Raw genomic sequence first — 26,537 nt, forward strand, 5'->3', positions numbered from 1 at the left:
CAACCATTCATCTACTATGGCGTCAATATTAAAAACGTGGTGGAAGTCAAAGATCAGTTGTACACGCGTTATGGTATAACCTTGTATTTCTATTAATCTTGGTTATTTCTAAGAATTACGTGACAACTTGATCTAAGAAATAAAAATGTTGAATCGAGCGTGCGTGTCATATTAAAAAAGAAACAAGAGTATATATTATCCAGGAGAGACAAAAAGGAATATGGAACGAAATCTTCTTTTGTCCTTCCCTTATTCTGACTGATAATTGTTTCATCTTTAAACTTTCTTTAATAAAAAAAATTAATTATTATTGGAAATGGGTAAAAAAAAAATATAATCGGTGAAAGTCCTAATGTAATGTATTCATTTTACTAATCAGAAAAAATATTTTGCACTCCTGTCAAGCACAAAAGGAGTGCGTTCCATATTCATTTCAGAGTTCCTTCTTTTATCATTTATCTATATTCATAAAGCTTTTGATTGATAGTTCGTTATAGTAAGACTGTACTAGATTAAAATCTTCATTCTGCAGCAATGAACATCAGCTATGGCACAGATAGAAACAAAGTTTTAGTGATATACGTGTTGTGTCTTGACGAGGTTGAAGAGACACAACAGCGGTGACTTAGGATGGGACCAGGATCACGTGACCTTCCTGCTGTAGGATTGTCGGCGAAGCTAGCCCTGCTGGAATTGGGTGGCCCTTTTTCGTCGAAAGGGAGAACCCTCATTCGTCTACAGAAGGCGGAATAGTATGGGTTGTGCCTTGGTTTGGGTCTCGTGGAGGATGGAAGAGAACCATGGTCATTGTCGAGAAGAGAATTGTGTGTCCGTGTCAGGGACCACATCATTCAGTGTGGATTTCGTCCAATAGAGTTTTGGTTCTCCAATGTGACTGCTCTCCCGTTCACCCCGTTGCGTGGTGAATTTGTAGAGGTGGAGAAGAGCTCATTTTCTCCTCTCGATGGACCGATGGGTCAGGATAAAGATGTACCTCTAGAGAACGTCGTAGTTTCTCGCATGGACGAGCCGAGGGCTCATGATCATCCAGGGTTGGATGAGGGTATATAGAGGGAGATGGGGGTTTCTTCCAGGGACGAGCAGGGTACTCGTGTCCCTTTGGTAGAAGGCAACACCTCTGTGGGGGGTGTTGTTATCCTGTTTCCAGTGCACGTGCCGGGAACACGGCATGACCTTGGAGACAAAACGAATGGTTCGAAGTTTCGCTCTGGGCGTGCTCTGGACGTAATGGTATTGTCGAGGTGAAAGTGTGTATCGATAGATTGTGCCATTGTATTTATAGGAATAAATGGTTTGTCCGCGTCTGGTTATGGATGGAGTGCATCAACAGGCTTCTATTCATGGGGCAGAAGCTGGTTAAGCATCGGCATGGATTTGGTGCAGTGGGGGTGGTGTTATGTATTCGTGACTCCTTTCCTACCTTCTCATCTTTTATTTATTGTTGTTATTTAATATATGTATAAAGTACTACCCTCATTATTTTTCTTTTAAATAGCCGTGCATTGTGTATGTTTATCAGAGCAGTAATGATTGTGTATTAATAAGAATATATACGTGTTCCTATTAAATTACATCGTTGCCTTATTCCTCCACGTCTCTTCTCTCCTCATTTCTATTGCTCGTCCTGGATAGTTTGTGTCTCTTCAACCTCGTCAAGACACAACAATATGAGTCCCACAACATACGAATTTTGATTAAGATACGAGCTGGTCCAGTATTGGCGACGGAAAGGTAGAGCCACTTCAAGCTATTTTTTTATTATTTATTTCTTTTGGGATAATTTTATTTGATTTACACACTCTGTCGAGGAACGAATGGGGTGAAAGATGTAAAAAAAACGTGATTCAAAATAATCCAAGAGATTGAGCGTCATACTCGGGCCCTAGAAAACTGAATACATATATCATAAATATAATATATTTATCAAGAAAGTGTAAGTACTATTTTATTAATATTTGCTATACAGTAGAATTGTAATAAATTTTATTTTATATATAATTTGTTAATAGCGGTTACTTTTTAAAAGTTGTTCCTAGGTATAAAAAACATGGTCCACAACGTATCAGTACCATAGAAAAAATATTTGCTTAGTTCCAGAAGAGTTATATTGATATTCTTCATAATAATATAATTTTTAAGCGTAAGATTTCAATTACAGATTTTGAATATCTTATCTATAAAGCAGATATTTCTAAAAGTGGAACCTTTAAAAATAATTTTTTTATATTAGTTTGCTCGAACCCCATTAAATTCGTAAGTTACTCTCTATATTTAATCCGTGGCTATAAAGTCATATTATGATTTCAATATCAGCTTACCGAAAGAAGTTGATTAGTAAACTTTTTTTTATCCCATCGGAGTCGATCAGTGTGGACTATCATTTCTCAAGTTGGAATTAATTGCAGATTATTAGTATAAGAAAAACAAACTAATGTGACGTCATACCCCTTTTGCCAGATGATACCTTTGTCAAACATTTACACATCTTGTTGTCTCTATCTATTTCTTTCTTTATGTAAAATGACAAATGTATAGCTACGCTTTTAATAAACTATGACATTAATACAGTAGTAGACTTAGTTAATGTATATTATTTAAATACTTTGATGTGAAGAAACAAGTTTGAAATTAACATCTACTTTTTAATATGTAGGTGTTTATCCCAAATATTTTGAATACAAGCACCTTGAGATATTGAAATGTAGCTGATTCTGATTCATGTAGCAATTATTTTGTAATTCACAAATGGAATTAATTCATGATTGGATCATGTCTAATAGTATATATGTTACAAAATGCAGAATTACGGAGAGAAAAAAACTTGCGGGAGGCTGTGCTGAAATATAAAAGTTTTTTGGGAATCCCCATAGAAATGCTGAATTTTCATTACTTAAAAGCGGAAAATCAATTTGACATCCCTCATGCTTAATGTAGATAAATTCTTAATCTTTCACCCTGTTAAAAAAATATATGAGTCCGTTGCTTCGGTTTAGTGCAAAATTTGCTGGAAAATAAGTCATCTGAAGATAGCCTTCAAAATCACAAATAATGTGAAATTGATTAAATAAAAGGTATAATGTAATATATTTACTTTACTGCTTTCATAAAGAATAATATCCATGTTTTTTTTAACTATTCTAAAATTTAAGTCTTCGTTTTCTGGTACTATTGGTGCATCAGATGCCAAGTCAATAAACATTATGTTCTAAAGAGTTTATTTCGTTATAATAATGTTATCAACCACAAATGGATGTATGAAATTGACTTCCTCTCTGAATAACTATTCTCAAAATAATAATTAACAGTTAGCACCAAGAAAAATGCAGAAGAAAATACAGATTTTTGAAAGTCGAAAACCGACTTTACAGAATGTATTTGAAATCATTTGAGAGAATATTATTACAATCCAATAATTAAATACATCTTTTCATAAATGAAGATTCGGTTCATGCGAGACGTGTGTTGTATTTGTAACTCTTATTTCAATTTTTAATGATTTTTTATCTTTTTTTTAAGAATTATTCTCATCATGTGTGTACCTGTTTGATAAAAAATATAATATATACAATATATAAATATTTTAGAGGCATTCTCAATGTTAACTAAATATTAAATTAAGTACTAAAATAGTTTTGTTCGATGCAAATTCCGTTTTTATAATACATTAATCTGGCTCAAACGCTCAGAATGGGAATAGATCAGATGAATGTTCTTTTAACTCAAGTCAACCATATGGAATAGAATTTACAATCAAATGAAATGCAAGGTATCAAGTGAATTGTATTCAAGTACATTAGCCTTTGATAGAATAACTACTAAAATATAGATAAATTCATTGAAGAATAATAAAAATATGACTGATATACCCTGATTCACTTATTTTTTGGAGAAGCATGAGTCATCGTATCGTGTGTATGTTGTACTTTTATTTTTAAGTCACCCTGTTCCAAGGCTTAGCGTTTCCATCCTCATAATATGTTTGTACATATAGTATGCTGCATGTTGTACAACTGAATTAGTACATCCTGGCTATAATTTATTATAAGTAACATTATTTAGATAAAAGGGCATTCAAGTGCAAGCCCAATAATCACTTCTTCTCAGTAAATAATGGCAACCTCCCCCAAGGCTATTTAAAAGCCTGTGTGAAGTAGCTCGTCCACTCGTTCCTTGTTGAAGCACACTGTTGGTAGTAGTGATCCTGATCATGACGACCCAATAGGAGAAGAGAGGAGGGAAAGAGAGAGAGCGTGAAAGTGAACAACAAAAGGAACAAGTTTGTCTTGCCGGAGTGGTGGTCTTAAAGCCAAGAAAGGGAAATATGGACACGTGCTAAAGAGCCATCTTTGTCAGCTTGTTCCTCCACTCCCACTAACACCACCACTACCTCCTCCACCACCACCACCAGGGTGTGCCATTGTTTAGGGTGGAGACCTTTAAAAATACAACCCTGCTTTCCCAATCGTTAAATTAAATAAAAGGAAAAGACAGCGCAGATATTGAGGCTCCTTTCTCCCTTTCAACGCCCATACACCCCTCTTTGACGTTTGTAAGAGAGAACATGCTGCATACAGTAACTGACTAACATGTCTCTTAATTATTTCAAGTAAGATGGTGCAGGAATGTCAAAAAGGAGAGAGTAAGAACGCCGGTGCGAGAGCGCTCATCTCTCTCCTGAAAAAAGAGGCACGGAGAGCTAGAATAATAATAGCCAGGCGAACCTTTTTATAATAATTCAAAATCCTTCAATGAAATATTAATCCTGAAATATGAGATATGTAGTCTTAAACTCGTGGAAGACACGTTGATTAAAATACACAATAAGACATTGTCCATTGATATTCTAAACCTTCAGCAATCATCTCAATAATAACTTTGCCTGAATTTGTCGAGTGTGACTATTTGGAATCAGGAATCCGATTTTGGATCCTACAAGTGAAAGAAGTAAAACGTAAAGGAGGGTGATTCAATCAGCAATTCCATCTGTGAAAGAGTAGCTAGAGAAGGGCGTGCGATGAGCTAGAGAAGACGGAAGAAAAGTGAAGTATTAGAGGAGAAAGATAACTAGATAATATTCCCTCTCGAAAGAAAGAGAGAAAAGAGAGAGAGAAAAGAGAGAGAAAAAAAGAGAAGAAGAATAAGAGAAGAGGTATATGCACAAAATACAGCATAAATGACATGGTAATTGTAGTGAGGAGGGAGGGTGCGTGTGTGAGGTGATAGCTGAGTGTATGAGTGTATGTGTGTGTGTGTGTGTATTTCTGCCGTGGAGTGAGTGAGTAAGTGACTGAGTGTCTTCTCAAATGAAGAAATAGAGAATCCATTTTGTATTTTCTTCTTGCTTTAGGTAAGTTCATTTCAAATTTGTTAATTCATTGTGTCTCGTTTCTGCTCCTTTTTCTCTGACCTTATTTATTATTGAAAATACATAATCAGTACTAAATATTAATTAGTGTAGCTCCAAGACAAATTATAGAAATGATAGTGACTACTCCTTGTTTCTAGGATCAATTGAATGGAATTCGTTCCCCAGACGTGAAGTCTTGATGATGAGTTTGATACGTGACAGATCTGAGGAGAGTCCCGTGTCTGTTGGAATGGGATTTTATCCCTTTTAGTAGTAGTCGTAGTAGTCGTAGTCGTAGTTGTCTTTAGTAGCAAAACGCGAGAATCAGACATCTTGGTTGAGGTATTTTGAGTAGGAGAAGCAGTGCCTTGGCCTTTGGCATTTCCTTGGGTGACGACCTTTTGCCTTTTGCTCCCTGCTGAGTGTCTCTGAGAAGAGATGTCTTCCTTCTCTTCTTCTGCCTCTTCAACTGCACCTCATAAACGCTCTACAGTGAATTTACGTCGTAGTTATAGTTCATCACGCCATACACACTCCTCGGATTCCAACAGCACGCAAGGAGACAGCAACAACAACAACACGGGCGGCGCCACTCTCACCCCCACCGCCACGACCACAACCACGACGTCCACCAACACGAATAATACGAATAACAACAACATTAACAACAATCTCCACCACTCCAATAACAATAACAATAATAGTCTACAGTATGGAAGTCGTCTCCGTAGGCGAATGGCCCCAACATCTGCCCTTACATCCGATAATCACAAATCATCTGAACTGATATCTGTTTCTGAAGAAAATACATACCGCACATATCCTGACATTAGAAAAACTTCTTCTACAGAGCCGACATCCAGAAAAAAACCCACTAAATCTCTGCTCAAAACGCGTTCATCAAAAGATATTCCTTCGCGTTTGCGTTTTAATAATTCCAAACTTATCCAAAAGGATAATAAAGAGCTTGAAAAGGGAGCCAAAGAGGAAAACACCAAAAAGTCCACTCCTCCTCCTCTTCCTCCTCTCAATATGGAAATTGATAATAGTCGATTTGTTGTTGAAAAACAGGATACAGAAAAAAGCGAGAAAAATGTTAATGAAGAAGAGTCTATTTCTGCTACTAAAGTTACATCTACAGCGACTTCTGTCGCCACTACAACGGCTTCCACTTCTACAGCTACTACAAACACGGACAAGATAGTCAAAAATATTGAAAATGATAACGATGATGATGAAGAAGAAGAACCTCAGGCTGTTGATCAATCTCCTGAAGGCAGATTTCTCAAATTTGTCGAAGAAATAGGACGTGGGAGTTTTAAAACGGTTTATAGAGGTCTGGATACAATTACTGGAGTCTCTGTAGCATGGTGTGAACATAAAGATAAAAAGCTTACGAAATCAGAAAGACAAAAATTTAAAGAAGAAGCCGAAATGCTCAAAGGTCTTCAACATCCGAATATAGTCAGGTTTTATGACTCCTGGGAAGTGAATAAGAAAGCCACTAGTGCTTCTATGTCAAGCAAAAAATATATTGTTTTAGTTACTGAGCTCATGACGTCAGGAACCCTTAAAACATATCTGAGGCGTTTCAAAAAGATCAACCAACGAGTCTTAAAATCTTGGTGTCGACAAATTATTAAAGGTTTACACTTTTTACATACAAGGGCACCTCCTGTAATTCATCGCGATTTGAAGTGTGATAATGTCTTTATCACAGGTCCTACGGGCTCTGTAAAAATTGGGGATTTAGGATTGGCAACATTGAAAAACAAATCTTTCGCCAAATCTGTTATTGGTAAGTTATTGTTATTTTAGCTAAAGAATCTATGTCATATTTACTATACATTTAAGGTTATTCATTTTTCCAAATCCATTTTAAACGGATACTTTTAGTGTACTTTGTGTGTTCTGTAATCCCTTAAAGTCGAGGTGGGTTAACAAAGTTTCAAACTATTTGAAATGTGCATTTTTCTTTTGGTTAATTGAATTACTTGCGGAAGGTAGTTATAAGCTAGATCTCATTTTTTGTGGCCTTACATGTCTAAACTAATACTATTTTATTGAATATTCACAATCCTAGTTGTTGATTTTTTGTCCTATTAAAACATGTCAGATAGTAATAAGTTATATTTAACAAAACTTTTGTTATGATTTTCTCACATTTTTAAAGAAATTAATGCGAAGGAAAGAAAGAGAAAAATATAACTAAAATTCATAAGATAACCCTATTATTTTTTTTCAAAATCAAGTCGTGCTTATTTCTACGACTTAGTACTAGAATAAATGCAATATTTTCGATTACTACGTATTACAGTATGAGTTAGTAAGTTAGGCATCTACAATTTTAAGAAAAAATACGGATAAACTATAAAGCCAATTTCATATTGTACTACAGAATATAATACGTAGCAAGAATATGAAATAAGAAAAAAAATGTACAAAGACATATATTATTAGTATTCCATTGAATTTTCTGTTAACGTAGTAAATTTCTATTTGATAGTTATATAAGCAAGTAGTAACCGAAATTTTTTTTCATTAAAAATCTATATTAAATTTAATCAGTAACTCTTTACTTAGCCTTGCATCAATCGTTTTTGTTATTGTACTTTTTGCGCTTATAAGTTATTTGACCTTGAAAATACTCTCTTATTAAATATAAATAATTTATGTTTTAAGAATACATAATTATGAAAATACATTTCAAGAAAAAGAATGTACTATATTGTATATGTACAAAAATGGATCAATATTTTATAGCTCTTAGTTTGGTTTTGAATTAAATTGCTATATTATTTTAACGAATGTATTTCTTAAATTATTAGGTACCCCTGAATTTATGGCTCCGGAAATGTATGATGAACATTATGACGAGGGAGTGGATGTCTACGCTTTTGGGATGTGTATGCTGGAAATGGCGACATCTGAATATCCTTATGCAGAATGTACGGGACCGGCCCAAATTTATAAGAAAGTTATCAATGTAAGGAATTAACATTGTGTTCATAAATTATTTTTAATTTTTATAATTAATATTTATGAATTAAGGGAGTTCGTCCTCAAAGCTTTGACAAAATTGAAGATCCTGAAATACGAGATGTGATAGACCAATGCACTAGACTTCAAACAGAAGAAAGGTTTTTTTTTGTTTTTTTTCAATTTTGAGTTTTATACATTTTTATATGCATTTTCTCAGACCCTCAATGAAACAACTCCTTCAGCACGAATTTTTTGCTGAAGATTTTGGATTCAAATTAGAAATAGTTAATCGCGAGGAATCGGTAAACAGTCTCGAATCTACTATTAATTTTCGTTTGCGATTGACAGACCAAAGAAAACAACGAAGAGATAGACCTGCCCATAAAGAAAATGAAGCAATTGAATTTGAATTTAGCTTACAGTCAGATAATTGTCTGGAAGTTGCTAATAATATGGTGAGTTTATTTTTATTAAAAAACGTTTGCTGTGTTTGAATTAAATTACATTTTGATTTTTAGGTTAAGTCAGGTATATTACTGACCGAAGAAGATGCTAAACGTGTAGGAAAAATGATGGAAGCTCAGATAGTTGGATTAAACAAAGAACGTGAAGAGAAGCAGCGTCAGGCTCAACTTGTACAACAACAAATTCAACAGCAAAGACAAATAGCACAACAGCAGGCAAATAACCAAAATTTTTCAATGCATTCTGTAGAAACCGCTGATGGATCAGAACCTCCTAATAGTAATTTTATAAGCTTGTTTATATTCCACATTTTTATTTTTACTTTTAGATGATCCCGAGTCTGGTTATCACACAATGCATCATTCGGAAAATCAATCAAATTCTGGGACAGTTCCACAAAATATGATGCAGGTATTAGTTTTATAATATTGTTAGCAAAATTAACAAAAAAAAAAAAAACCTTGTCCTTTGTCTTTGGGTTATAGTTTTTGTTATTGAAAGTTAAAAAATAAAATAAAAATAAACTGCGTTTTATTCCTTTAGTAATTCTTTTTAACCATTCTGATTAAGTTTCTTCTTTTTTTTTCTCAATATTACACAGGTTTTATCCTCATGTTATGTCATTTTATTTTTATGTGAATATCATTATCTTCTTTATGCTTTAATTTTAAATTATTTGATTATGCAGCTAAACCCATTAGGAAATTCGCAAGTTGCAACACCTTCCTCCAATTCTACTAATGTAGTATCCCAACCGCTAGTTTATCAACAATTGCCTGGTGGCCAAATACAGATGTATCAGCTTCCACCCGGCTATGTTCCAGTTTTGGTTCCTACAAGTTCGGGGACTAGTGGTCCATATCAACCTTTGGTTACATTCCCTGCTACAACTAATCAGCAGCAATCTTCGCATTCTGTATTGTCTCATCAAGAGTATGATTCAAATGTCGTTCAATATGTTCCTTCAAAACATCATTCCTCCACATTGGAAGATGCAGAGTCTATAGTACTCCAGCGAGCTGTGGATATTGGTTCTGATCGACAACAACTATCTGCTTGTAATGAGGATAGTGAAGTTCCTTCCGAAACTTTTGATGCCGAAAGCTCTACTATTAATATAGAACATTTTTCTAGTCATAATGAAGATGATGAATCTTCCCCTCAACAGTCTGTAAATCCTCTAGTATCTCAATCTGAAGTTTCACATTCTTCCAGGCCAACTATATCTCACTGTTCTTCAGTTATTGTAAATGATACCTCAGGAACATCCAGTGTAAGTTGGTGTGGCCATCAAGATAATACATCATTATGTTCATCATGTAAACAAGTTGCTTGTATTCCACCATTCATGGAAGCTTCAGGGCTCATAAAAAATGATATGGACCCCAGTTCATGCTTATTAAACTCCCAATCCTCTTCAACTACCACTTTAACTTCTTCCAAAACAATTCCTTTACAACCACAACAACCATTAAATAATAATAATAATAGAATCCTTCTCTCCTTACGTAGAGGATCTTTGCCCCTTAGAGTGGATGATGTCAATAAAACAATTCTTATCCCGAATTTTAGTCCGTCTCATAGTCAGCCTAAAACATTATCTAGGCGAGCAAGTTCAGGTTCGTTATTTCTTTCCCCTCTCAAAGAAATATCGACCGCAGAAGAGTTGCAGGAATTTCAAAAGGTAGTTTATATACTGTATATAAGAAATTCAAATAATTAAAACATCGTTACGCGCTCATAAATTATTACTATTATTTCCTTGGCTAAGATTTAGACATTGGTCAGGGATACATATTGCAAGACTACTTGCTTTATATTCAACTAACATGAATGACGTAGTTATTTTCTACGGTTCGGGATCTGTGATTTGCACTAAAAAATGTTTTTCGGTACATCGAAAAACATTCATCCGCTTCAAATGTTAAGATTCTCTTTGTCTTAATTCCTTTACTTCTTTGCTCCTTCCTTGATTACCTTTCCTTTCTAAATCTGGACTGAATATGCTTCTCTGTTCCTATCCATTTCTAAGTAGCTCTTTGTTTCATGTGTTGTTTGTCTCACTTGTGTTCAATTTTATTAATTATACTTTGCAAATATATATTTATTTATAGTTCTTTCAGATGGGAGGTGACATATCCACTTTGAGAACTGCTATTTCCGAGAATCGACTGAAAGAATTGGGTGATCTCCAGTCCAATGAAAAGTATGACCATCAGTTTAGATTGGTTTATATGTACAAAAAGTGTATTCTTTTATTTCATGTTATAGCTTATATACAGATTCCGATACAGGACATATCGAACTTTCTTCTGAAGCGAAGAAAGAGAGAAAAAGGACTAGAAGAAAACGAACGACAAATCTAGGACCTCGTCTTAAAGTCTTAAATGTATCTGGGTTAAAAGTTGAATGTCAGATGGAAACTGCTAAACAAAAAACGATAACTTTCGAATTTTCTACGATTGATATTGTCCCAGAAGATATTTCTTGCGAATTTGTAAGATTTTGCTAAATTTTTATCATTTAAATTATCTTGACCTCACTGCCTACTTAGGTAAAAGAAGATCTTCTCCCTGAACAACATAGAGAAATTTTAATAGATCAACTAAACGATATAATGCGCCAACTGGACGAAAATCCAAATAAAATACCCATTGTTCATTTCCCACCGGAGCCGTCATCCACTAACTCTCCACTAAATGAGAAACGAGATAAATCTACTGAGAAGAAAAAGGTTTGCTTTATTTCACTTTTCTACCTCCATAAATATAAATACATCGTTTACATTTCTTTAGATGGATGATGACAGTTTGAAAGATGGGGATGATCCTAGTATGAAAAATAATTTGGTTCCTCTGATAAGTCCAAATGTGCCTGCAAATAATGTTACCCCTGTCGTTCAGTCACAAGAAGATAATCGGGTATTTATTCTTTCATCAACTTATATAGATAAATATTTTAATAATTCAAGTATCTCCAGGAAAAGGTCTCTCGATTCTCTGTTCTACCTATTTCTGAAAGTATCGAAGAAAGTATTGTTAACTCCGCTGATCAGTCTAGTTCTGGTGGAACAAATACACCTCTTAATGCCTGTACTCCCGATGCAACCGTCCATTCTCATCAAGCAGGACAAGTTATTAAAATTGCTAATTCTGATGAAGTTGCAATACCCGATGCAGCATTTGAAGTTTTGAAAGTAAAGCTTGCGACTGTTATGCCAAATGCTGAATTCGAAAGCCCAACTGGAAGTTTTCCTTCAACCCCCCAAGTTTCTTCTCAAGAGCCTACATTGAACCAATCCTCTATTATATCAACGGATGAAAAAGTTCAAGACGATGTAAACATTGTGCAGACTCATCAGCCTCATGTAACTCAGACAACTACGATATCAATTCCCAATGTTCAACCTAATTTGCAAAAACAAAATTTACAACCCATTGCACAACATAACTGTCAATCCAATTCCATACATCAAGTTCAAGTTAATTTGCAACAAATGATACCAACATCAAAATCTGAGCTAGCTGTTCAACAACATCAGCAACAATCCAATATGATGCAACAAAATGTGCAATCTATTATTACAAAGAAACAAGTCTCTCCACCCTCAACTTTACAGCATTCTATCCAAAAGCCAGTTCTGCAACAACAAATCTCGGTTCAACAGCCATTATCGTCTCAACAGCTTAGTTCTACTCAACAGCAAATTCAGCAGCATTCAACACCTTCTACTTCTCACCAGTTGCAAAACTCTGTTCAAACCCAACAACCTTCGCTGAAGCTACAGTCAACTACAGTTCAGGCACAAACTACTCAACAAGTACAATCTGGTATGCAGACTCACATGAATCAACAATTGCCACCATCTATTCCACATCAGTCTCAACAACAGATGCAGTCTTCAGTTTCCACTCAAGGACACCAACAGATCCAGTCTTCGATTTCCACTCAAGGGCAACAACAGATGCAGTCTTCAATTTCCACTCAAGGACAACAGATGCACTCATCTGGTTCTCTGCAAGGATCACAACAACAAATGCAGCAGCAGCAGCAACCACCTTCAGTATCTCAACAGCCTCAACTACAGGCAGAGGCTCTTCATGATACCAAAAAGAAAGATGAAAGGTGGGTTTTTATATCTTCATTAATATACATTGCTCTAAAGTTTTTTAAAGAAGGAATTGATGTTATTTTATAATTAACTAGTATCAATAACTTTCATGGTGTTGGGGTTAAAAAACATCATTAAGAAGTAATTAATTATATTTTGTATTTATAGAGGGACACTCTCTGATTTGGAACAAAATCTTCAAAACATTATGGGAACTAAAGTTAATTCTCAAACAAAAGCTCCTGTTCAATCAGCTTCTCAGTCTCAAAACATCGTTCAGACACAAGATAATGTTGCAAATAAAGTTCAAGAATCTTCGAAGGAACCTTCTCGTTTTTCTGTTAATCCAGTTGATGCTCCTAGTGGAATCAAGAGCTTACCTAATGGCGAAGGTTCAAGACCGGAACACTTACCCGTCAATGAAGCAGATGGTAATTTTTTAGCTTTTTATTTTTTTAAATAATATTTTTCCACTTCCATGATCCATCTTTAGAAGCTAAAAACAACCTTATAAAGAAGGGTCGCTTTGCTGTTCAAACTATGGGGACAAGCCTCGAGGATTCTCAGTCTGTTTCTGCCCATTATGATTCCAGTCCGAGTCCTAGCTATGATACAGCATCTGAGTCTGTAGTCGCAACCGCTGACAATTCTGATAATACAACATATGGATCTGCGGTGGAAGATTTAATTTTTGAGCAAAATAAAAATGATTTTGAACCTGTAAGTTATGTTGATATTTTCTTAGGGATCAAGTTAGTTTAGTTACTTGAGATGGCTTAACATTTTAGCAAAATTAGTTTTTCTTTGTATTTTGTTTGATATGAGATGATTTAAACTTACTTCCCTTTATTAGAGTTATTTTATTTCTTAATTTTAATTAAGTTTTGGAAACTCATGTACAAAATTATGATACTAAGTCTGGTGTACATTACTTAGTTACATGATTAATTTTCTTGTGAAAAAGGATTGCATGTCTAATTCAAAATAATACAAACTTATAAAAATAAGGCTCACAATCAGTTAAATTCTTTTTATAACGTTATTTTATTTATTTTTTTATTTTGTTCTTTTCTATATATGTATTATCTTCTTTAAGTGTTACATTTTCTAAAATTAGCCTTTTTTAAAATCGCATTTATATACTACAACTTTAAAGACAATACGATCCCGGAAAGATAGCTTTCGAATTACAAATGTTGTCGACATGTGTGGAAGTCAAGATTTTCAGATTCGTGACAAGGAAGAATACTTTGAGTCCCCTATTCATTCATTTCTAAATGGGGATGGCCATCTAAGTCCTAGTTCCAGCAGTCATCCTGTTAAAATTAATGATACTAGTTGGAAGCAGCTCAATGACGAATTGAATGTTCTTTTCAATAGTCATCATACCATAACGGCTGGACAAGCCACTTTTTCTCTACCCAAGACCCATAGTCTTGATTATAACGTCTATCACACGATTTCTGGTGGCAAAAGACATCCCGATTTAAGTTTGCAAAATCCGGAACGAACGAAACATTTTCTGCGTCAAGCCAGTGTTATTTCCAATTCTTCGAGGGAAGAGGGGATTTTCCCTCTTTTTGATGATGTTGAATTACCTTTCTCCTCTTCTTCTTCTCCTCTTCTTCCTCCCAGGGTAATATTAAAACCTCTCTCTCCCACAAAAACAAGAACCACACTCAATACAAATTTCTTTGTGGCTGGGATTAAAATATCCGTGATACTTAAGCATGTTTGTTTTGTTATTTATTTGGACTATTGTATATTTTTATTCCATTTAATGCATGAGTTTTTTAGTTTTTTTTTTGGTTTTTAATTACTTGTTTTGTATTTTTACAGTGAGAGTTCTTTCATATTACTCATATTAATAACAACAATCCTATTATTATTATTGGCTTCATTCTAATGCTACATCAATCATATTGTATTATATGTACTTATTTGATGACGATTAACTTGTGGTGTTTTGTGATAAAAACTTGTGCAATGTGCATATTTTTACACTTTTTCCTCCCAACTCTTCTCTCTTTCATTTATGTTTCTTATCCTTCTTCTGTTTATCTCTCCTTATCTCTCCTAATGAGTACTACTAACAATAATTATTTATTTATCTACTACACTTCTATTAAAGCTAATTTTCACAAGCCTATGCCATTCATTGGTAATTATATAATCATTCATATAGGAGTACATATTTGTTTTTTTAAGTTTTAATTTTAAGATATCTGAGCATGGAGTAATTCATAATGCAAAATTATATTCAATTCAATTGGTCATTCTTAGATTATTTTAAAATTAGAACAAAATGGTGTACCAAATTATTTTTTTAATACAAGCATAAATATATTGATATAACTTTTTTTTATCATAATAATACTGGGGGAATTTTTTGTATGATATATTTTATATTATTTAAATGATTAATTTTATAAATATCTCAATAAAATATTTTTTCTTTCAGTCCACCGATTGCATCAATGAAGCTGTTTCCAAACTTGCAGAAGCAATACATAACTTGGACGACAAGTAATGTGCCTTAAATTTTTATTTTGTACCATTTTTAAACAAAAATACTAATATATTATGTACTTTTTCTGCATTCTAGGCATAAACAACAAATGCAAGAAATGGAAAGAAGAATGGATCAGTTAAAACAGGATTATCGCAATGAAAGGGATAAATTAAATGATAAACTCATCAGGACAGTTGAACTTTTAGGGTCCAGTCGCAATAGAGATCAACAGCAGTTGCTGCAGCAGCAGCAGCAGCAACAACAGTTACAGCAGCAACAACAACAGTTACAACAGCAGCAGCAACAACATTTTCAAGATCAGCAACAACAACAACATTTTCAAGATCAGCAACAACAACATAAATTTCCGCAACACGGCGGCATATCCCAAGCATCTTCGCAACAGCCACCGCACATGATACAGCAATATTCACTTTCCCAGCAGCAACAACAACAACAACAACACCATGTGGTCTCATCTAATTCTCAGAATGCTTCTTCATTACAACTTCAGAGTAGCGACTCATTTAATCCCTCCCCATCACCCGTTCTTAGTAATCCTTCGAGAAAACAATGAATTCTAATTATTATTACTCTTATCATTATTATTATTATTTGGTAGAACTCTTTTATTACATAATTATTATTATTACTATTATTAATTAGCATTGTCAGATTACTCGAATTTGTGATACTATTCCGACAGGCAGTAAAAAAGTATGTAAGAATTCTGTGCAAAAGTATTGATTCATACTGTCGATCGACTCCATATAGAGAAGAGTTATGGTAAATGATGAGAATGTGTTTTCGCAAATAAGAAATATTTAAATAATATATCATTATTCATCAAGTACATATATGAAAATAATAATAATCACACCGCTCGCCGCACTCTAATATTTGCATTTATGGTTGTCTTATCTTACTATACAAAATCTTTTATTAAGAGAATATACCCTTAAGATTATCATTTCATTCATTCCCAGACTTACAAACTTACAGCACATACATAATCATTAGTATATATTACTGAATAGGGTACATAGTTATCCGTGGAATCACTGCAGCGTACTGGGCGCTTAGAGCAATATGCATTCAGTCTGGGTTCTATGACTGTCCTTGTATTTGGAACAATATTCTTCAATAACGTTAAGTTATCCTTCGTGTCAGTGATGTTAAACTCAGTGAAAATGAGCGGTGCTCCACCAGGTCGAATCATGTATGGAAGAGATTCTCTCCAGCTTGGATAAAATTTGAATCCACAATCCAGGGCTATCACTGCATCGGGTTCAATAAAGCTATTCTTTTTGATGTAGTCATGATACAATGTATTGGCTTCGAAGCGGTAGTTTATTTTCAGACCTTTTCGTTCATCTATTTGTAATCCTTTTCCTTTGTAACTAAAGAGTTTGGGAAACTCCATTCTCTCACATTCGTCGCCAATGAATATGATATCGAGAGAGTTGAGCTTTGGCAACCTCGAGGCAATAACTTCCCAACCAGACAAATGTCTTATTTCTGCAATTCGACTTCCTACCAAATGTAGTGTCAAGTGTTCCATTTGTTCAACTGCCTGGGATTTTGTACCTGTTTCTTCAAGCGCATGTAGAACTGTGAGGGGGCAAGTGTAGAGAAATGTAAGATAGCGGAGCTCTGAATCCCTGTATCCTGGAAGTTTTTGTGACACTAAAGATGATATGTCATCTGAAAAAAACTTTTCAATATCATTTGGAAGGGGTTTCCAAGACTTTGTCTCAACATAAGGAGAATAATTCTGAACTTGATGCCCTACAGTGACTTCGAACTTATGATCGTCTAATGCTGTACGAAGGGACTGGCAATGTTCCTCGTGAGATACCTTCCCCGCATCAACATGAGCATTACAGAAGGCAACACAATAACATTTTTGACAATTAACAAGCTTGTCTTGTTCGTATGATCCACATTTAATGCATCTTCGGGGATGATTCACCATATCTATTTCGTATTGATTTAAAGCCCTATCAAGCCCTTTTCTGAGTTCTTTTGAAAAAGAATCTTTGTCTGAAAATTCTGCAAGCCAATGTTGCTTACCATTCCTAAAAGAAAGATTATATTGGATTTTTTAAAAATAATTTTATCATAGAAAATTTTAAAAATAATTTTATCATAGAAAATTTTAAAAATATATATATTCTACCTTAGGGTAGTGAGAACCTTGCATAACTTTTTATGATTAGACCAATCCTCTTTCTGTTCCTCCTTACCGATATAACCAACAATTTTGCAGCCTGAACACCATTTCATATTACCGAGAGTGGAGGAAATTGGGCACATCCCGAACCAGTATCTTTTTTGAGGCTCTTGTGACATTGCAATAGTCGTGGTTTTCCCATTAGGTAGGTCTACTACCATTCTTCGCATTTTTGTCCACACTATGTCAAAAAAATAGATTAAATATAATTTGGAATCAAAATGATCTTACTTGACTCTTGATCGTATTTCCCAGTATCTATTTCCCAATCCTCGACTTGCTCCATAATAATCAGTTCTAAATGAATTAAATGTTTTTCCTCAGTAAGAAGATCCTTCGTGATTTTATCCAATAAATCTGGATGATCAAATACTTCATGCATAAATTCCATGTAAGAGTTGTGATATTGATCAATTTCACAGCTCACTTCCTGTATAAGGATTAATAACAAATATATAATGGGTACCTATATATATTTATATTTAAAGTACAAATATCCCATACTTACATATAATTTTAAACGAATATCCATCAAGTCTTGATATGCTGCTTCATTCTCTGCTGTCTTTGAAGAATTAAAAGGGCTTTTCTGTAGATATTTTGATATTGAATCAAATTCCACGATTTCTTTTTTCGCTAATTTGAGCCAACTTGAGGCTACTCGAACAATCAAATCTTGAAATCCTTCAAAATTCATCTTAATATCTGATTCACTATTTGTATGATGAATTTGTTACACAATCTGAATTTTTTTCCCCTTGTATTACAAAGATTTAGACAAATACGAAAAGAGCTTGGGTATATGAAAATACTAAAATGTCGTATTTTATTTATAAATAGGTGAAGGTATGTACAATATATATATTGAGAAACAAGCACATGTGTCATGTAGCGGGAGGGTTGTGAGCTTTCTATCACCCCTTCGAGAACTATCTTGAAGCTTTCTTCCTAGAATTCCCATTATTTAATCAAACAACGTATGAGCATGGTGAACAGACTGAATGAACACATAACAAATCTACAACACAATATCATTCGTCTTAAAATTAGCCTGCATTTATTCCTAAATAATGTATTCAATTTTTGTTTTATAGTATTAGGAGTACTTGTCCCGGCTCATTACTTTGATTATAAGAATTAAAGACTTCATCGGTAGCGATGAAATCATAGAGGCTCCACCCTTTATCGGAATTTTTATGGTTGTCACAGAAAAGAAAAAAAAAAATCCAATCTAATATTTTTTTAAATATAATAATTTTCGAGAAAGAAAGATTAATTTCCCTTTTAAAAAAACAAATTGTTATTCGTTCAAATTTAGTCTCTCTTGAAAATTTTAAACCAAAAATAAATAAATAAAGTTTTTGTCTGTTCTAAAAAAAATTATTTTTTAAATTTCCCATTTATAATAAAAAACAAAAAACTTTTTTACCAAAATTGTCAAAAAGGCTCCCTTAGAAAAAAAAAATCCTGCTGACGTCTCTGATAACGTCACCATTATATCATTTGGCTTCCCACTTGAAAATAAATTCCACCACTGGTGGACCTCACATAATATATATATATATATATAAATGTTTTTTCCTAATAAAAACATTATTTGAAAAAATAAATATTTTTTATGCAAAAACGTTATTAAAATACATCATTCTGGTAAAAATATTCACCAAATTAAAAAAATACCATGTACATCGCCACATTGGTAGTGCTGGAGGAATTTTTACCTTTTAATATAATTTTTTTTGTCATTCTGGCAAATTATGTAGCAGAACACAAAACTTTATATTTGATCTTTTTTTCCAAAAAATTTAATTTTTTTTGTCATTCTGGCAAATTATTTAGCAGAACACAAAATTTTATATATGTTATTTTTCCCAAAAATTTAATATTTTTATCAATTCAATATTTGAATATTTTTTTCAAAAGTTAATTTTTTGTGTATAAGTGTAAATTTTTATACTTTTTTATACACTTATTATATGTGTGTAAATTCGGAAAGCAATCAATTTTTATTTGCTGTTACAACTACTTGGCAAATGTATAGGTACAAATTAATACATATAATTTTCGAAGATTTGACAATTTTGATAATAATTTTCGCAACAACGCAAGCATCATTTTTTTGGAAAATGTTCTCTGTATCAATGAAAAATTTTATTACAGAAGAGTGGGATTATGTTAAGCTAAGTTATAAGCAAAAAAAAATCGATAAGAACTACTGATTAAATAAAAATATCAAAATGTAATGGTTTATTGTAAATATTTATTAGTATGCACATATATTGAAGGTATGTCTAATCCGTTTATATTATAAAATATTTTCTATTAATGTAGTTCACCCATTTTTTTCTAGTCATTTATAGTTTTCTCTGTTATAACTCATTATGGACCTTATTATTGATCTCATTTAGAATAATGTTTTTAATATATCTAAATTTTGAAAAAAAATGTATATATTTTTTATTTAGTCCGTGTAGCTATGTTTGTTATGACGACTAATGATTTTGTTTATTTTTAGTGTTCCATCCCTTATTACTTATTACTTTTATACTATACGCGTTTAGGTATGAACGTGAAAAAAAAGTAGAATATCTATTTAAAAATGTAAGGCTACGTTTATAAATATAGGAGACTGTTAAGGTTACCTTGTAACTTTGAACAACTGCATATAAGTCATTTATGAGTATTTTTCAATATGTTTTCTTTGAACAGGAGGAAAATACATCATATGAGTTATATTTTTGTACCATCAGTATAGCGGAAAAATTAATAATATATTAGGAATAAGTGAATATAATGTATTGAGCATGAAATGATCATGTGAAAGATCCTAATTTGTCACTTATCTTATATATTTCCATAATAATAAAGCAAAGTTTATCTGTTTGAATGTATGTTTGAATGGAAAAAAGACCTTTTTGATTTAATAAATAACAATGTAGTCATATTAATTAAATCTCGCAGGTGTTTTGTATGAAGAATCGAGCGTGTGTAGCGATAACTCGACTAGGTAGCGCTCTAGAGACTATAGTGCTCCCTGGCGCATTCGTTATAACGTCACATTAATATTTTTTTCGCAAGCTTTTATTATTATTCTTGCATTCTTGAGAAGAGAACATCTATGTATTGAATAACTAGGTGTGTGTACACATAAAAAACGGTTAGTAACACTGAAGATCTCTTTGGGAGTTATCTTCTATATTTTTAAGGCAAAGTTTGTCTGTTTGACGATACGTAATTACTCTGGGCAATGCCGGGTACTACCGTTAGTAATAAATATAAAGTTTTAAGGTTTTATCTTGCTAACAGATTCAAATTTGATGCCTTGAATAATCTCTGTTGCCTTGTGATTTTGACTATTCTCGGTAGACTAGTGTGTCCACGAAAATTTGCATGGGATCGCCTTACGCCTTAAAAAAAGTGGTTGTTTGATACCGAATGTCTTTTTGTTTTTAGAAATGTAGAAAGTAAGGATTTACTTTCATAGCTGAAGCGGGAATTAAAAAACCACGATTTACAACGAAATTTTGTAAAAAAAAAAATATTGTGCCTATAAATTTTCAGATATTTAGAACTCAAATTTTATATATGGCCTTGTACTAGTTAGTTCTAAAAATGGGATCACTGCAACTTTGCAAATGTTATTAAGGGGTCATGGAAGCAGAAAAGTTGGGAACCGCTGCTCTAAATGAATATATTTTAGTAAATATTCATATGATACTCGGGAAATCAAATTTTAATACATCCCTACTTTCATATTGTTTGAACAGTTTGCAATACAGGCCAATAACATTTCTAAAAATGATAGTAAGTAGGATTTTGAAACCTCTACTCGCCTGAAAACAATCACAATAATGAAATAGTTTTTGTGTGTCCAAAATAAAGTTGAATGAATCCATAAGATAAAATGTAAAATAACGGAGAACTCATAAATTGGGATTTTAAACATTGATGTACTAATTTTTATTATTATTTGTCAATCAATGCTAAAAAGTATTATTATTTTGTTACATTTTAACTATTGTCTTCAATATAACAGCTTATAATTAGCTCATTATTCTATACTGTTAAATAAATAAGTCTAGGACAACATGCTAGTAAGACTCTCGAAGTAACACACTTGACTTGTCTGTCCTGAATCTTAATTGATAGATTCACAATACCTTCACATTTTGATATGTTATTTCCAGCAGCTACTATTCGTACTTTCTTTTGTTGATCGATATTCAAACCGATTTCCCTCATCATGTTCAACGGGATCAGTGACTCGGTTGCTCCTGTATCAGGAATAGCATCAACTTATATAAATTTACCAGTCTCATTCTCTTATGGACCGATACTAACTTTGATAGTAGGTGTAGTTTTTCTAAATCTTTCTCTTGTTTCATGAATATAGGCTACTTCCACTACTTCCACACGTTGATTTTTTACAGAAATATTTATATTGCTCTTCATTTTACGACATTGAGATTTGAAATGTCCTATATTGTCACAAAAATGACACTTCTTTCATTAGCTGGACATTACTTGTTTGCATGACTTCGACCACACCTTTTTCAAGACCCTGACTCCTTTTGGGATATCCTTTGCCTGTGTTTGTAAGATTTTAGGTTTACAATCTAAGAGATCTTGCTTTATTCCTGCGGCCTCCCAAGAAAGACATTTCTCTCTTATGTCCTTCAATGTTGGATTAGACATTTTTAACACTTCCTTCTGGAGGTTTCTATCCATGAGTCCCACGACTAAACGTACGACAAGTTGGTCTTCAGTAGAAAATTTATCGAGTCCGGCTTCGGTCCATAACGCTTTAGTTTTATTAGAAAATGTAGTAAAGTCTGCTCCTGATCTTTGCACGTATTTATAGAAGTCGACCCTTCTGTTTAACAACGAGTATTTCTCTTTGTAGTGTTTATCTAACGTATCTATACATATCTCGATACTTTTGGAGTCATCCATTTCTAAAGAATTGTTCGAGATTGCCACTTCTGATCTCATCCAAACATGACATGCATCCAAATATCATCTCTGCTCGTCTACCCAGCCAACACATAACGTAATATTAACTTTAGAATAGGTTTAAATAATGGTTGGTTAAAACACTACAAGAAAATAACCTTATATTTACGTTAACTCATGGTTATAAATATAACGAAGAGATTTGTTATATTTATAACCATGAGACAACTTAATAATAACTTAGACCGAGCATACTTAAGTTATTATGACGTTGTATCACGGTCATGAAAATAACGAAAAAGCTAATTTATTATAACTTTTTATCAAGATTATTAAAGTATCGAACCCAAAATCGATGATATGATATAACGAACTATTACACAAATATATACTGCTCAATTTGCTAAAAAAATACAGTATCTTACTTATGTTTTTGTGCTGAATCCAAATTTGGCATCAATTTTCGATTTGAGCCGTTAATTCGGAAAATCGTAAGTATATAAATTTAGAAATTTGTCCTATTTTTATATGATAAGATATTATTATCTGCTTAGGTGAGAGATAGATGAGAAATTATTAAAATTACTTTTTTCTACACTAATTCAGGAAAAATGCTATCAATTTTTAATCATTCTGTTGAAAGAAATCAAGAATATTCCAAAAAAAGGACGAAAAATGTCGAAAATGAAATTCTTTATGAAATGCTCGTAATGTAGGATTCATTCGTCTTTGATAATTATAAAAGTTAATTCTTTAGCAGATTTTAATAATAGTAAATAATATTTAATTATAATAATTATCAAAATAAACTTCAATAATTGTAATCGATTTAATAAACTTTTACACCCACCCCGGGTAGTAAGTTTATAAATATAAATATATATGTTTGTGTGTGTGCAGGATAGCTTAAATGCTTTTTCCAGGGCACCATACTGTTGCCAAAATATATATTTTCTTTGATTAAAACGCACAAACAAATAGACGAATCAACGTATTTGGTACACATTATTTGTCGTTTCATAAAAATTAGAGATATCTGGAAATGAATGTAAAATGGAACACGCTTTTTTTCAAGAAGATATTACCTAGGGCTGTTCAACTTGCTTTTTTTATAAATTCCCTATTTCTTTCAGTATTTGGCTCGTTATTGTTTGAATGGTTAGTGTCGCTGTTATTCAAAAAATATTTTTTTTTCTACAACTATATGTATAAGAATTATAAGCTAAATTATTATTTTAAGTTAGTTTTTTTACGAATTTTCCAGCAATGAGTTAGGAGCGGTTAGCCAGACAAGCCGACAACAAGAAGTGGAAAAGGGGTCGTCAAGAGATGGAATCTGTGTGAAATGGGTTGAGAGAAGAAATGTTACAAGAAAACAATGTACCCAACGTTGAACAGCTTGAACCGACACAACAAGAGCCTATCAAAATTTGGGACTCTAACCATGAGGATTCTTTTTTGTTATTGTCAGATACTGAGCCTGAGAATAGGTTGGCAATTGGCATACCATTAAGTAAAATAATAATATCTGGACAGACGTCCAGATATTATTGAAGATATTAATTATAAATACTATAGAGTTCTCTAATGACTCTACCGTTGAGGATAGTTCAGTGCAAAACTCACTCAAGAACTTTTTACAACACTGGGCTATGAAACACCATATTAAACACACGGCACTCGAAAATCTTCTTGCTATTTCTTATTTATAATATATATATATATGTTATTCTTATAAATTTTTATATGCATGAATACATAAGTAATTATTTCAGTCTTGGTGTTATATGTACTTCTATATGATGTTAATATTATTAATTTAATAAAATATAATGTGGTACGTAATATTCTGTGCAATAGAAAGCGTTTTCATTACAATAGGGTTATTAAGGAGTTGAGCACAACCAATAAAACAACTAAGTGATAACGTTAGATCAACGTTATTTGAAAAATATTTTTAACAAACAAACAACTATAAGATAACGTTCGATCAACGTTATTTGAAGTTGTTTTTAAGCATTATATTACGTTAATACAACTCTTAGACGACTTTCCTGCACAACCATGTATTAACCATGGAGCAACCAAAATTAACGTTTACACGACGTTCAGACAACTTCAGGCTTACTTTAATACAGCGTTAAATTGTTGCTTGGGTAAAGGTAATATGTGCATGCTGTTGGCTGAGTAATACCGGCGGAATGTTTTTTGCCATGCCTTGAAATTAATTAAAGTAGTATTGTATTCTAAAGGGGTGGGCTTTAAAGATGCATCCACTCGACTTTTTCTTCCGGACTCCAGGGTGCTATTGGCGGAACTTTGGATAGTGATCCTTGCTGCATTCTCGAACTCGTATCTGAGCTCCATAAATCTTCTCCGCTGACTCCTGATACTAAAGTTCTTCGACTTGAGCGTATTCCCCCATGACCTCTCTGTGTTCGTTGACTTTTTTTTTTCATATGGACTACCTCTTGTTCCACCACAGCTATTTTAGAAGAGGCTTTGATGTCCTCCATTGTCATCGCCTCCAGTTCATGAGGAAGACTTCTTAAGTCCTCAATAGCTTTCTTTCCAAGGAATCTGGTCTCTTCTAGCTTCCTGAGCAATTTGGTGGCGTTCTGCTTCTTTCCCATCTTGACTATTTTTACTATATCGTCGATACGTACAGCTCGACACTAATCTCAAACGTTAGTTAGGAGTAGATTCTGTTTAAACTATCAACTGTGCTATATTCTATACTGTTAAATAAATAAGACTGGGACAACATGCGACTAAGACTCTCGAAGTACCACTGATTTTATTAAAATAAATATCTAACTAAACTGTGCACCTTGTAGTAGAACATTTTATAAATGGTTTCAAAATTTCGGAGTGGCTATGTGGGCACAAGTGACTCTGAACGTTCTGGACGCCCTGTTGAGTTTACTTCTACAGAAATCATCGATAAATTCCATCATATGTTGAGGAATGACAAAAGAGTGAAGGTACGTAAGATTGCTAGTACTTTGGGCATCTCGAGTTGGAAGCCTATTTCTATTAATTTTGCGACCACAACTACTGAAGTGGGAGCTGATGCATTGTCGTAATGGGAAATTACTTTTTTGTGGGCCAATCGTGGGCTTTTTTGCAGCTCGGCTTTCAAACGGTCCAATAACGATGAATAATATGCAACTTTTACCCTTTTCCAGATAATCAATGAGGATAATTCCTTGCGAATCCAACAGACAGTCGCTATAATCTTTCCGGCCGATTCCTCGATTCAAACGAATGCCAAACAGAAAGAAATAGACGGATCTAGGTGAAAGTTGGTGAGTGTTCTTCCAAAAGATGCTACTAACTAAACATTACCTCGATACTCACCAATAGTGCCATCTCTAGGACTTTACACAGATTTTTCAAACAATTCTCGTATTTTTACCCATAAGTTCCCATCGAATTTCAAAGAGATATAAATAAATAAAGTCTCAAAAAAGTTAGGATCAATTATACTTATTCTTTAAATAATCAAGAAACCTCTAATGTCGAATTCTCACTGAATGAATGGTACTTGATTTTTTTTTCAAAAATATTGAAATAAAAATGATGAAAGCTGGCTTATTTTCAGTCCTATGGAATAAATTTATCCTCATAACAAAGCAGATCAATAATGAAGCAATTATAATTTAAAAATTAATTTGTTTTTATCTAAAAATTAAAATTCATGCATTGTAGGGTTAAAATATATAATAGACGTAGGTTGTCTCTCATAACTATCAAGAAAGTTATATATAGTATTTATAGATATATTTGTAAGCAACTTCTATGAAGAAATTTGGAAAACAGATATCCACATATAAAATTAAAAGTTAGATGTATATATAAATTCGGAAAGGAATCAATCTTTATTCGGCCCTCCCATTACTCAGCAAATGGA

At 33.1% G+C, this 26,537-nt stretch overlaps 2 protein-coding genes and 2 long non-coding RNA genes across 36 annotated transcripts; 2 read left to right on the plus strand and 2 right to left on the minus strand.

Annotated features, from left to right (window-relative positions):
- The first annotated feature begins 1,327 nt into the window (after nucleotides 1–1,327).
- Nucleotides 1,328–1,592, plus strand: LOC139906193 (uncharacterized). Its single transcript, XR_011781549.1, has 2 exons — nucleotides 1,328–1,461; nucleotides 1,517–1,592. It is a non-coding gene; the product is annotated as an uncharacterized lncRNA (long non-coding RNA).
- Nucleotides 1,593–3,354: 1,762 nt separating this feature from the next.
- Nucleotides 3,355–5,368, minus strand: LOC139906192 (uncharacterized). The gene is made up of 2 exons (XR_011781548.1): nucleotides 3,888–5,368; nucleotides 3,355–3,560 (listed from the first exon to the last, which is right to left on the minus strand). It is a non-coding gene; the product is annotated as an uncharacterized lncRNA (long non-coding RNA).
- Wnk (Wnk kinase) lies at nucleotides 4,014–16,405 on the plus strand. 33 transcript variants are annotated; one of them, XM_040717480.2, is made up of 19 exons: nucleotides 4,014–4,570; nucleotides 4,629–5,368; nucleotides 5,527–7,166; nucleotides 8,197–8,354; nucleotides 8,420–8,508; nucleotides 8,568–8,805; nucleotides 8,869–9,094; nucleotides 9,144–9,226; nucleotides 9,504–10,499; nucleotides 10,930–11,021; nucleotides 11,087–11,312; nucleotides 11,370–11,549; nucleotides 11,611–11,736; nucleotides 11,787–12,940; nucleotides 13,095–13,357; nucleotides 13,420–13,646; nucleotides 14,044–14,562; nucleotides 15,388–15,452; nucleotides 15,532–16,405. In XM_040717480.2, exons 3-19 carry the CDS (start codon nucleotides 5,807–5,809, stop codon nucleotides 16,013–16,015), a joined length of 6,486 nt encoding a protein of 2,161 aa, XP_040573414.1. In that variant the 5' UTR covers nucleotides 4,014–4,570; nucleotides 4,629–5,368; nucleotides 5,527–5,806; the 3' UTR covers nucleotides 16,016–16,405. The 33 variants fall into 33 exon arrangements, with proteins under 33 accessions (XP_040573414.1, XP_040573417.1, XP_040573415.1 ...); XM_040717483.2 differs by having other exon boundaries at nucleotides 4,253–5,368; nucleotides 14,083–14,562; XM_040717481.2 differs by having other exon boundaries at nucleotides 4,253–5,368; nucleotides 11,796–12,940.
- On the minus strand, nucleotides 16,023–18,509 carry LOC121122482 (uncharacterized). Its single transcript, XM_040717491.2, has 4 exons — nucleotides 18,180–18,509; nucleotides 17,903–18,101; nucleotides 17,618–17,852; nucleotides 16,023–17,516 (listed from the first exon to the last, which is right to left on the minus strand). Exons 1-4 carry the CDS (start codon nucleotides 18,366–18,368, stop codon nucleotides 16,427–16,429), a joined length of 1,713 nt encoding a protein of 570 aa, XP_040573425.1. The 5' UTR covers nucleotides 18,369–18,509; the 3' UTR covers nucleotides 16,023–16,426.
- Nucleotides 18,510–26,537: the final 8,028 nt, after the last annotated feature.

Source organism: Lepeophtheirus salmonis, chromosome 8 (genome assembly GCF_016086655.4).
Source record: "Lepeophtheirus salmonis chromosome 8, UVic_Lsal_1.4, whole genome shotgun sequence".
Lineage (NCBI taxonomy): Eukaryota > Metazoa > Arthropoda > Copepoda > Siphonostomatoida > Caligidae > Lepeophtheirus > Lepeophtheirus salmonis.

Excerpts from the sequence above, each read along its gene's own strand:
- LOC121122482 (XM_040717491.2), bottom strand. The coding sequence starts at position 18,368 with ATGAATTTTGAAGGATTTCAAGATTTGATTGTTCGAGTAGCCTCAAGT. Across the intron at positions 18,102-18,179 it reads ATATTCGTTTAAAATTATAT|GAAGTGAGCTGTGAAATTGA; the intron begins GTAAGTATGGGA and ends ATCCTTATACAG. Across the intron at positions 17,853-17,902 it reads GAAATACGATCAAGAGTCAA|TGTGGACAAAAATGCGAAGA; the intron begins GTAAGATCATTT and ends TTTTTGACATAG.
- Wnk (XM_040717480.2), top strand. The coding sequence starts at position 5,807 with ATGTCTTCCTTCTCTTCTTCTGCCTCTTCAACTGCACCTCATAAACGC. Across the intron at positions 11,022-11,086 it reads GATCTCCAGTCCAATGAAAA|CTTATATACAGATTCCGATA; the intron begins GTATGACCATCA and ends TTCATGTTATAG. Across the intron at positions 13,647-14,043 it reads ATAAAAATGATTTTGAACCT|CCTTTTTTAAAATCGCATTT; the intron begins GTAAGTTATGTT and ends TTCTAAAATTAG.